This window comes from Mustela putorius, unplaced genomic scaffold, assembly GCF_011764305.1.
Source record: "Mustela putorius furo isolate JIRA1106 unplaced genomic scaffold, ASM1176430v1.1 tig00003871_pilon_pilon_pilon, whole genome shotgun sequence".
Lineage (NCBI taxonomy): Eukaryota > Metazoa > Chordata > Mammalia > Carnivora > Mustelidae > Mustela > Mustela putorius.
This window is the reverse complement of record NW_025422023.1, coordinates 9,988,063-10,000,000: the sequence shown is the minus strand read 5'-3', so window position 1 is coordinate 10,000,000 and position 11,938 is coordinate 9,988,063. Positions and strand designations below refer to the sequence as shown.

The 11,938-nt window shown below is 38.9% G+C and overlaps 1 protein-coding gene across 5 annotated transcripts in view; it reads right to left on the bottom strand.

Annotated features, from left to right (window-relative positions):
• Window positions 1–11,938, bottom strand: part of NFKB1 (nuclear factor kappa B subunit 1) — a 120,715-nt gene that overhangs the window by 84,528 nt on the left and 24,249 nt on the right. The window contains exons 2-4 of one of the 5 annotated variants that reach the window (XM_004748161.3): window positions 11,453–11,498; window positions 5,768–5,843; window positions 1,451–1,491 (exon numbers count right to left, since the gene is read on the bottom strand). In XM_004748161.3, the coding sequence (XP_004748218.2) occupies window positions 1,451–1,491; window positions 5,768–5,843; window positions 11,453–11,491 (156 nt within the window). In that variant the 5' untranslated portion in view covers window positions 11,492–11,498. The remainder of the gene's footprint in view (window positions 1–1,450; window positions 1,492–5,767; window positions 5,844–11,452; window positions 11,499–11,938) is intronic. The other 4 variants (XM_004748162.3, XM_045067099.1, XM_013054041.2 and 1 more) reach the window with 4 other exon arrangements.

Here is an 11,938-nt window from a genome sequence, read left to right as displayed (position 1 = left end):
AAAATTCTTATTATTTATGCTTATGAAAATAGATGTTTGAAAAACATGCTTTGCCTGGTATGCAGAGACAACAGATTTGGGTTTGATGTCTCATTCTCATGAGTTAATGCATTTTGCAAGTTAGGGAATTTTCCAGGAGGCCAGACCACTGCTCAGGCTTCCAGGAGATAAACTTGCACCGGGAGGGTCTTTGAGAAAATGGCTACTTGTGAGAAGTCACATTAAAGAACTGGACATGGAGGTAAGGCAAAGCAAGTCCTGCTGGCAGCCCATGGAGTGGGTCTGCCACCGCAAATGCCAGAACAATGTCCGAAGTCTCACGTGGCATTCTCCACATTGAAAGCTTTTTATCTCAGTTCAGCCTACAATGATAATTAAGATAGTTCTATCCTTTAAATTCTAACCGAAATCTGAACACATATCACAATTGCAGTAACCACAATGGATGGATGCTTTATTTAAGTTCTTGACCTAGTTAGCACTGGTTCAGTGTTACACAAAGGAGAAGTGTTACACTCACTCTACCTAGCTACTGGAAACATTAAGAAATGTTTTGGGTAGTAAGTGGGAGACAGCAAGTATATGCATCTCCAGTCTCGTCAAATGTGGTAAGCACATCCATTCAGAGATCTATTCACTCTGTCCTCATTCTGTGGGGACTTGTACCAGTCTAAAAATCCCCTAATAATTCAGTTCTCCCCATACCCTCTAAAAGAAGCACAAAGATTCTCTTCCCTCCTCTCTCATAAAAATGGTCTCATCTAATTTCCAGTAAATATTTATGCACACAGTTGGGGCATGGTGAGGAAGCCACTTCAATTCCCAGGCATCACCGATAAAATTAGTGGTAAGAGGAAGAACCCAACAAAATAAAATACTCCTCTTCAGTCTCCAACGGGGGTGAGTCTCTGGTTAACACCAGAGGGACAAGGACTCAATTGTCCCTCTTAATACATTGCCCACACCCCACTGGTACTTAAAATCTTAGGTCACATGCTCCAAAGAAAAAACAAAACAGGCTGGAGCTTCTAAAGGAAGGAGGAAGGTGAAGAACAGAGTTGTGCAGGAACAGAGTTGATGGGTGTACATTAGTGTATACGAACTGCATGGATGGACATTTCCTTATAAATGGAAATGAATGGAGACACCCTCTGCCTTTCCTAGGAGTAGCCTGCTATGTAGAGATGGTGGAGATAGTGAGATAGCAAGGATCTTTAATCATCTAGGTTTTACAGAACTACTACTGAGGCTCAGGATGCTTGGAAGAATGATTAAGAGGAATGTGAAGTAGACAAATGAAGTTATCAGATCATTTGGCAGGCTGCTGCATTTCTAGATAAGCTATGCCCTTCGTAAAATTCACTTGTCATTTTACTCAGTGCTTGAGATACGAATATGAGACTTATGGATCTCACATTTAAAGACAAAGTCCCATCCCTTTAACTCTTACCTGTTTAGGTTGCTCTAATATTTGAAGGTATGGACCATCTGCTAAAAGCGAAAACAACAAACAGAAAGCAAAAGAAACTGTGAGGTTTCTCAAATTGGCTACAAAATATAAAGCAAATAAAAAAAAAACCAAAACAAAAAACCCTGAAATTATGTTTTTAAATAGAGGTTTCAAATTCATTTTTTAGCTAATATTCCATACCGATACAATCTAACTTCCTCATTTGACTAGCAAATTTATTTTTAATAACAGTTTTATGCCTTTAGAGAACCACAATAAATAAACATTTGTCGAATGGTGATAGCACATTGCATGATCCAAGAAAAGGTGTGATGTCTGTCTGGCAAGGATGAAGAGGTCAACACAATCTTGACTACTAACAAAGCATTTTGAAAATGACACAAATACCAAATAAAAGCAGCAACCATATCCTGGGCACCATGACATTTCCTTTTGCCTTCACATCATTAGACACTGACTTCCATTCCTCAACGATAATGAGCCTCATGTGAAAGTAGAAGAGATCGAGCTGGCACCCACATTCGTGAAACACACAGAGTGATCTCAGGCTACCTGCCCTTCCTGAACTAAGTGTTCAGTTCCTTTCCCTTATTTGAATCCCCACGTGCCGCCTTCATTCCCCAGCTGGCTAAGTTGCTTCCCCTGCCCTCCCAAATTTCATCTGGTCTATCAGACCAAAAGTCTGGTGGACTTTTCTTGCTAATTCATAGCTTTTGATGTTTGTGTACAATTTCTGAATACTGACTACTCTCACATCAACTCCTCTAAAACAGCACAGGCATTTTAGAAAATCCTTTTTGAAAATAATTTAACTGAAGATAGGTGCATTTTAATAAATTATTGCAAGAACATAAAGAAGACTAGAAGCTTAATCTATACCCTGACTGTATCTGACTTTGGAAAAATCAAAGGCAAATCAGAACCTCTGACAGGATAAAATCAAATTTCGATATGAGAAAGTCCCTAAGCTCCCCAGCTGGTTTTTATGTTAATAGTCTAATAACCCACAGCTCTGTAACAGAGGCATATAATGTTTCTCACTCATTTGACTGTAAATTAGGATGTCTGATACCAACAAAATTCTAAGAGAACGGTTCTGTGTTCATTTCAGTCGTTACAGTCTCTTAGCCAGAAGTTTATTCTTTTAGAGAACAAAAGTTCATAATATTTTGGATAAACAAGTTTATGAAGATTTAAACCTTCATTTTGAAATTAAAAAATAAACTATAACTTAAGAGAGAATTTATTTTTATCTTCTCCGTGTCATGACAAATCCGGATAAGGCTAGAGAACTGGAGGAAACAAAGGTGTAATTATTTCCTGTTACTATGCAAGAAATTTATAAGGAAGTCAGTTAAAAAATGACTAAATTTGAAACAAAACATACACAAGGAAAGGAAAAATGGGTAGTGATTGGCCAATGCAGTATTAATTTAAGAAAATTATCTTCTTTTATCTATATGAAATTTATCCTGGATACCTTAAAATACTTTTAGGAAATAAGCTGCAATTTAAAAATTCAAAAAAATGGCCAGGACTTAATTTTTGATAAGGAGATAAAATTGCTTAGAAATAGAAATATTTTCATGCTACTAATACAGCTTGTGTGATAATGTAACCAATCTACTCATAAAAATATTCCCTCTAGAAAGCTAAATCAAAAAGAGAGACTTCTAAAAAAAGTAACCTTTGTATGTCATGGAAAATACAGAAGAGTTAGGTCACATTTACATTAAATTGCAATCTCTCGCTTAATAACTCTTCTAAAAATACTTGGAAGGTTTGTTATTATTTTTGCTATATGGCTTAATTTCCTTTAAGTATGAGAAATTCCCAGGTTTGGGAATTTTATTAGTGAAATGGGGCCATTTTTCTCTTTTAGCAAACACACTCAAAAGTTAAATCAACTAGAAAACTAGATTTGATATGCATGTATTCATTTTAAGGCCAATTTTCTTTTGGCCACATTTCTATGCCATGAAGTAACATCCCACTATGTAGAAAAATTTAACTTACATATAACATTATAGACCTAAAAGTTGTATGTTATCACAGAGAGTTTTCAAGAAGTAGTAGAACTAATAGTTTCAGATTTCAAGAAGATACAACAGTCCATATAAGAATTACAGGTTATATTGGTCTACATAACCTCTCTACCCTTTTAAAATGTGAATAAAACATCCATAAATCTTGGATCATAAAAACTGGACTGCAACAGAGAGGGAAAAACATAACAGTAAAAATGATGAGGTAGGGATGCCTGGGTGGCTCAGTTGGTTGGACGACTGCCTTCGGCTCAGGTCATGATCCCGGAGTCCTGGGATCAAGTCCCACATCGGGCTCCCAGCTCCATAGGGAGTCTGCTTCTCCCTCTGATTTCTCCTTGCTCATGCTCTCTCTCATTGCCTCTCTCTCAATAAATAAGTAAAAATCTTAAAAAAAAAATGATGAGGTAATAACGGGGATATGAGATTTTGTGGTATAATTTTAAGAGTTTTTCTAATACTATGGCAAAATAATTTCTACAACATGAAGCTCTGACTACCTCATATTTACAGAGATTTTTCAACCTCCATAAACTTGATGAAATAAAAACATTAAGAAAGCATCTACTCAGAGTACTGTTTGGCATTTACAAAGCATTAAATGGAAATGTTTATGTTTTCCGGGGGCAGAACCAAGTTCCTAGGCTTTCAATAAAATACTGATACTAAGAAAGAACTTTGAACCCCAGAATAAAAAGTTCACAGGAAATGCAGAAGATACCAAGATCTCTACTTGTTCACAGGAAGTTGACCTATGGCTCAGAATTCACAGCACTTCACGAGACCACGGCAGCCTACAAAATACCCTTTGTAAAGCAAGACAGCCCTCAGCAGTACATGACTTCTGCTAGGAAGGGGGACATAGAGCAGATTTATTTTTTCCATCCCAAGTATTCCTACATATACGTAATAGAGATTTTTAAAAAAAGGTCATTTCATTTTTGATCTAAAAAATGAAAAGTGGGCACTGTAGTAACAACAATAATTTTAAGTGAGAACGATCCAAACCGGATGAAGTCTTTCAATGAGGACAACCCAAGTCCACGGTAAATAGAATAGCTGATGTCCACTTTAGTGATTACAAAAGTCTCTAGGTTTTTTTGTTTTTTGTTGTTGCTGTTGTTTGTTTTATTAGTTTTTTTTGTTTTTTGTTTTTTTTTTTTTAAGTAATCTCTACACCCAACATGGGGTTCAAACTCACAGCCCTGGGATCAAGAGTCATGTGCTCTACTAACTGAGCCAGCCAGATGCCCCAAGTACAAAACTGTTCTATATACATCTTACAAAATTTACTCAATCTGCTTGGGAGCGTATGTTAAGTCCTACTGGTGATATGAGGAGCACATAAAAAGAGCCATCACACAAACCTTACATACAAATCAATAAATAAAAAGAGATGAAATGAGCTGATTTTTAAAACCATTCATATGAGATTCAACAATTTGTTAATGTTAAAACATAGTTATGTTAGAAGGAAGGATGATTATCACAAGTTTTATCCAATGTCAGAATGTGAAGGCAAAATCTTTTTTTAAAAAGATGATTTTTCTACTGAGATGATGTTTTTTTTTTTTTTAAAGATTTATTTATTTATTTGTCAGAGAGAGAGCGAGCGAGAGCGAGCACAGGCAGACAGAGTGGAAGGCAGAGTCAGAGGGAGAAGCAGGCTCCCTGCGGAGCAAGGAGCCTGATGTGGGACTCGATCCCAGGACGCTGGGATCATGACCTGAGCCGAAGGCAGCTGCTTAACCAACTGAGCCACCCAGGCGTCCCTCTACTGAGATGATGTTTATGATTTTTGTAAACTTTTAGAAACTTTGTTTCCCCAGAGCCTGGCATCGTGGATGGCACCCAACAGACACTCACATAAATGTTTGGGGAATAGACCTGAGAAGTGGAGAGTACTTCATGTGCATCTGGGATAAAGGAAAGAGGAGTTGTACAGAATCAAGAGCTATTAAGACTGAGTGAAAAGGAAAATGCTACCAGAAAAAAAGTCCTTCCAAGCCATCCTCACAGATATGACTAACAACTGTTTAAGTCAAACAATGGGTAAGAGGGGTGGAACATGTTTGTGCAAATATAGTTCCAACAAGTCTAGTGACAGTTGGTTTTTAAAACATATATACCATTTCCTTTCTAGGAGTCTTACTGACCGTCTAAAAGAAGCTATTAGCAAATCTTGAATTGAAAAAAAGAAAAGCAAAAGCAAAATAAATGGCAGGATAACAGGAATGAAGAGGTTTCTTACCTGTAGGTAGTGGCATGTCTGGTTGAAATAATTCTGGGTTAAATATTGTATGAGACAAAGAATCCAAAGGAAACATCTGTAAAAAGGAAAATTTACATAATTCAATCCTTATTTTTCCAACATTGTATTAAATATTTGAAGTTGGAACACCTAAAACAATTATTGGATAACCAAAGCAAAAAAATATCTGGAAATATTTCAAATCAGGATTTTAAAAACACTTTCATGAGACCTAGTGAAATTCTCAGGTATACAGAACTTTACATGTTTGGGCCATGTTTATGTGACAAAGGAATTTGAGAAAAATGACCTAACTATAAAGTCTACAGAAGCCAGCACCCGGTGTAGCTTGCTTATTAGTATTTCTTTAGGTCCCAGTGTCTGTTTATTGCAGAGTGGATCCTTAATATTTTTTTAATAAATGATTTATACTGTACTCTCAAAAATATGAGCATAGGAATATAGTCCTAGAAATCCTAGAAATCCTAGAAATATTTCTTTTATGATGGTAAAGAAATGCCTACTCTAGCCATACAACTTCAAGACCTATAAGAATTAGGCAATAGCCCTGGAGCGATTTACAAAAAAATTGAAAATATAACTTTCAGCCTAAGCAGCAGATACAACTCAGCAGAGAGCTCCCTCACTTTTTTTCCCCCCTACCTTTATTTACCTAGCACAATACAAAATACCTGGAATTTGGTGGGTGTGACAGGCTGGATAATGCACTCTCCCTGCTAAGACAACTTCATTCTAATCCCCAGAACCTGCAAATGCTATCTCATAGAGCAAAAATAATTTTGCAGATATAATTAAGTTAAGAATATGAACACAGAAGTGCCTGGGTAGCTTGGTCTGTTGAGTGACTTCCACTCAGGTCGTGAGCTCAGGGCCCTGGCACTGAGCCCCGCATCGGGCTCCCTGCTTACTGCGGAGTTCTGCTTGTCCCTATCCCTTTGCCAACCCCTCTGCCAGTCCCCACTGCTCATGCTCTCTCTCTTTCTCATAGGAACATAGAGAGATAATCCTGAATTATCTAAGTGGGCCCAGTAAGAGGGATGGAGGAGATCAAAGTGTACAGTAGAAGGTCTGACTGGAAAAAAGAAGTTAATGTGATGAAGGGGTGATGGGCCAAGGAATGTAGGCCTCCTCTAGAAGCTCAAAGAAGCAAGGACAAGAAAGCCTCCAGAAGGAACGCAGCCCTGAGAACACCTGGATTTTAGACTTCTGACATTCAGACTGTAAGAGAATAAATTTGTATTGTTTTAAGTCACTAAACGGATGGTAATTGGTTACAGTAGCAACAGAGAACTAACACAGTGGGTAAGTGGTATGTGTTGATTGAATTATGTATTCTATCTCGATAAGTCACTAATAATTACCTACCCCAAGAGAAAATTTCCCTTCCAATTAGTTTATTCAGGACTTAAAATTTGTATTTCTGAGCTTAGTATTTGTTTCAATCTAAATAAGTCATCTGTTTGAAACGTCTGTGGACCGCACATAAACCAACCGTATTTCATTCTTTATGATACGCTAGTTAGTAAGCTGGTGTTAAACAACAAGAAAAACCAGCATTACAATTTACTCCTTCTTTTTTTAAAAGATATTCATTTATTTATTTATTTGAGAGAGAGTGAGTGAGCAAGCAAGAGAGCATGCACAAGCTGAGGGGAGGGGCACAGGGAGAGCCAGAAGCAGACTCCTCACCGATGCAGGGTCGATCCCAGAAGCCTGGGATCATGACCTGAGCCGAAGGCTGATGCTTGAGCTGAAGGCAGATGCTTAACTGACTGAGCCACCCAGGCACCCCTCCTTTTTTTTTCATTAGTATATTATTGGAGGTTCCTGGGACCTATGAGCCTAGCATGCCTAGTTAAATCAAGAGTAAGAAACACCGTGTTTAAATAAAGAACATTTCAGATCCAGCTGTGAGGTATGCAAATAATTCAACTGAGGAACAGTAGATCTGCTCCACTTCAGTGCTTATGAGTAAAGTTTATCTATGCTATTTGTTGTTCGCTGGAAAGAAAATAATAGGAATCAAAAAACATGCTACTGGGGCCCCTGGGTGGCTCAGTGGATTGGAGCCTCTGCCTTCAGCTCAGGTCATGATCTCAGGGTCCTGGGATTGAGCCCTGTGTCGGGCTCTCTGCTCAGTAGGGAGTCTGCTTCCCTTCCTCTCTCTCTGCCTACTTGTGATCTCTGTCTGTCAAATAAATAAATAAAATCTTTAGGAAAAACAAAAACAAAAAAAACCTATGCTATCTTAAAAAATGGGCCCCACCTTACAGAGAGTATTGGCCCGTCGGTCTCAGAGTAAGAGAGATGACCTGGGAAGAAAATGTCTTCTCTCCGGTTCTACGGCAGGTAGAGAGGCCAAACTAACCTAGTAGAGAGCAGAGCACTGGTCTTGGAAGCGAGGCGCACACTCCACTTCAGACGAGGCAGACAGAAGCCACGTTGTGAGCTGCAGCTTGCTGCGTGCTTTAGGTCACAGTCGGAGAGCAAATTCCAGAATACATTAAAACACGCGGGATATTTCACTGAGGACACGAATGCCTCAGGAAATACATACTGTTAAGCTTGAGACAAGGGAAAAAAAACCCCACCTACTTCAAGAACCTCTTGCCTCAAAAATGGAATTATCAGATCGTACCCCATCTGTTGCTGATGATCACAAAAGTGCCCACATAAGAAAAACTCTCAAAATGAATGTTTTCAGCAGGTCTTACTTTTGTGTGGCATAAAGGACCATCTCTTGTTGGTAAGATTTCCTGCATATAGACAGGAAAGCACAGTCTAAAACCAAGCAGAACAGCCCTAATGCTGGTTAGAGTTTGCCTTCCAATGTTAGAGATAGCATATTAAAAGTGAAAGGTAGGGGCGCCTGGGTGGCTCAGTGGGTTAAAGCCTCTGCCTTTGGCTCAGGTCATGGTCCCAGGGTCCTGGGATCGAGGCCCGCATCGAGCCCCGCATCGAGCCCCGCTTCGGGCTCTCTGCTCAGCAGGGAGCCTGTTTCCTCCTCTCTCTTGCCTGCCTCTCTGCCTACTTGTGATCTGTCTGTCAGATAAATAAAATCTTAAAAAAAAAAAAAAGTGAAAGGTAAATGAGTAGCCAATATCTTTTCAGCTGTAATCAAAGAAAGTGTTCCTAGATTGATCCTATATCACCATTTGTACAATAAAATTCAAAAGGAGCATCTTAATGTGAAAAGCAATGCCTACTCATTCTTTCTAAATAAATCAGAACATTATCAAGAGTAGTGAATGCTGCACAAGTTTATTTTATTTGAAGAAGTGATACCAGATACTTTAAAAAATATTTCACTTTTGGTTTTATTTTCCTGACTGACGTTTGCATGTGTAAATTTGGAAAATCCACTTTTTAGGTGGTTGCTGCTAAAGTTTTTTTTTTTAAAGGTTTTATTTATTTATTTGACAAAGAGAGTGATCACAAGTAGGCAGAGAGAGGCAGGCAGAGAGAGAGAGAGGAGGAAGCTGACTCCCCGTCAAGCAGAGATCCCGATGTGGAACTCGATTCCAGGACCCTGAGATCATGACCTGAGCCGAAGAGAGAGGCTTAACCCACTGAGCCACCCAGGCACCCGCTGCTAAAGTTTTAATGTGAAATGGTTATGAGTCTCGGGCCAGGGTGTCCTGCTACCTAGCATTCCCGCTCCTTATCTAGTCTAGCAAACTACATATTCCAAATCACAACATACATAGACTTTCTCTGGAAAGTCCTTCATAACCCTGCCCTTCCCTCCTAGGTAGCAGAGTGATCACTTTGGACATTTCTGGATCATTTTGTGCAAATTACTACAATGGCATTTATCACCATATAGAAACTATGTTTCTGTCCCATTCCTATTAGCATGGCAGCTGCAGCACTTGTTTTGTAGTCCTTCTTAGCCAATGTTCTGGTACATAGTAGTGCCTCAATAAATAGCTGATGAATAAATAAATCTCAATATTTTAAATACTTCTTAAAAATCATTAGTTAAAAATATAATATTGTTATTATAATTACCCTAGAGTCTGAAAGCTGCTTTCAAATGGTTCATTTAACATATATCTAAAATAAAGTATATAAAAAACATATGTATGTATGTATGTGTCTGTATATATACATACACACACAGAGGGAGGGAGGGAAGGATGGGGAGGAAGCAAAATATTAATAATCTACCAAGATCTGTTGGACTATTCAATATTTCTCTAGGCCTGAAATTTTCCAGGGTAAAAAGTTGGGTGAAGGGCGCCTGGGTGGCTCAGTGGGTTAAGCCACTGCCTTCGGCTCGGGTCATGATCTCGGGGTCCTGGGATCAAGTCCCGCGTTGGGCTCTCTGCTCGGCAGGGAGCCTGCTTCCTCCTCTCTCTCTCTCTCTCTCTCTGCTTGCCTCTCTGCCTACTTGCGATCTCTCTCTGTCAAATAAATAAATAGAATCTTTAAAAAAAAAAAAAAGTTGGGTGAAAAGGGAAAAAAAGACACTGGAATCCCTTCATAAGTGAAAGTGAATTTATAATGAACAGCTTTATGTTCCCAAAACACATTCACTGCCCATTCAGTCTTTTCAACACCCTTGTGAGTATGGGACTAGAATTCCTATTTTGCAAATGAGAAAAGTGGGATGTGGGCGGCTAAGTGATGCCTCAAGTTTTAAGAGCTGATAAGTAGCAGCCAGCACCTACATAAAGATATCTGAATTCTAAGGCCAGAGGTCTTTTCATTACACTAATTTGCTTCATTGTTAGATGAGTTTTAAAAAAATATTTTGTGTTTCCCCCAAAAGATACACTCAAATCCTAACTCCCAGTGCCTGTGTACATAACTTTACTTAGCAATAAGTTCTGCATGGATGTAAAGTCAAGATGAGGTCATACTGAAGGATGGACCCTAAATCCAATGACTGGGGACTTTGTGAGAGGAAAGAAGAGGGAGGTTTGGTACAAAGATACAGGAAGACACACAGGGAAGAAGGTAGGCGTGCAAAAGCAATCCAGCTACGAGCCAAGGAGTGCAGAGGATTGCTGGCAACCACGGCAGGCTAGGAGAGAGAGGCCTGAGACCAAGTCTCCTTCAGAACTTACAGAAGTAACATACCCTGTCATGATCTTGATTTTGGATTTGATATCCCTAGCCTCCAGAACTGTAGGAGAATATATTTCTGTTCTTGCTTTGTTTTGTTTTTAGAGAGGGAAAGGGGGACGACACAGAGAGGGAGGGAGAGAGTATCCCAAACAAGCTCCACACCCAGCACAGAGCCTGATGCGGGCTTGATCCTACAACCCTCAGATCATGACCTGAGCCCAAACCAAGAGGTGTATGCTTAACTGACTATGTCCCAGGTGCCCCATATATTTGTTTGTTTGTTTTAAGCCATTTGGTTTGTGATCATCTGTTACAGTAGCCCAAGGAAACTAATATGGTAGTTATCATTTGACCTGTAGCATATATAATTTTTATGCAATAGTATGTGTGATAGGAGGATTTGAGTTACTCATTTTATAGGACGTGTCCCCTCTGACCTCACATGGAGGGACAGAGAAATGGCAAAAACAATTAAAAAAAATTTTTTTTTACCAATTTTAGAGTTTTCCTGATAAATAATACTGCTGCCCTGTATATTTAAAAATATGAATCCATTTATAAAAAAATTATCGGTGAGATTACAATACTTACTTGGTCATGTGCTCCCAAATATGTATCGTCTTCTGCCATTCTGGAGCTGTGCATCAAAACAAAACCAAACCAAACTATAAGAATGGAATGACACTTAAGAATTCCATCATGTAGGAGTAAACTACATTATTCTAGTAACACCAGACATAATCCTTTTTAAAAGATCTTAGAAGGGGGGACAGCAACCTTAGAAGAGTAGTTCCTTTTTGGAATTGAAATCTACTAGCAGAAAAATTGCACAATCAAGGAATTACCACATATGTACAATCCAGAATTGGGGCAAGCTCACAACAGTGTCCTGGAGTTTGGTGAAACCAGTCTTCATCCTCTATATAGAAAGCATACATAATTCAATTCTTAGAGGTCACTTCTATTTGTCACCACCTAGACTTCGAAGATTCAGTCTTAGTGCTTCGTGTAGATTCTTTTCCAGCCTTTCATGAATTCTGTGATGGTCCTAGAACTGTGCCCAAGCTTTCTACCCAG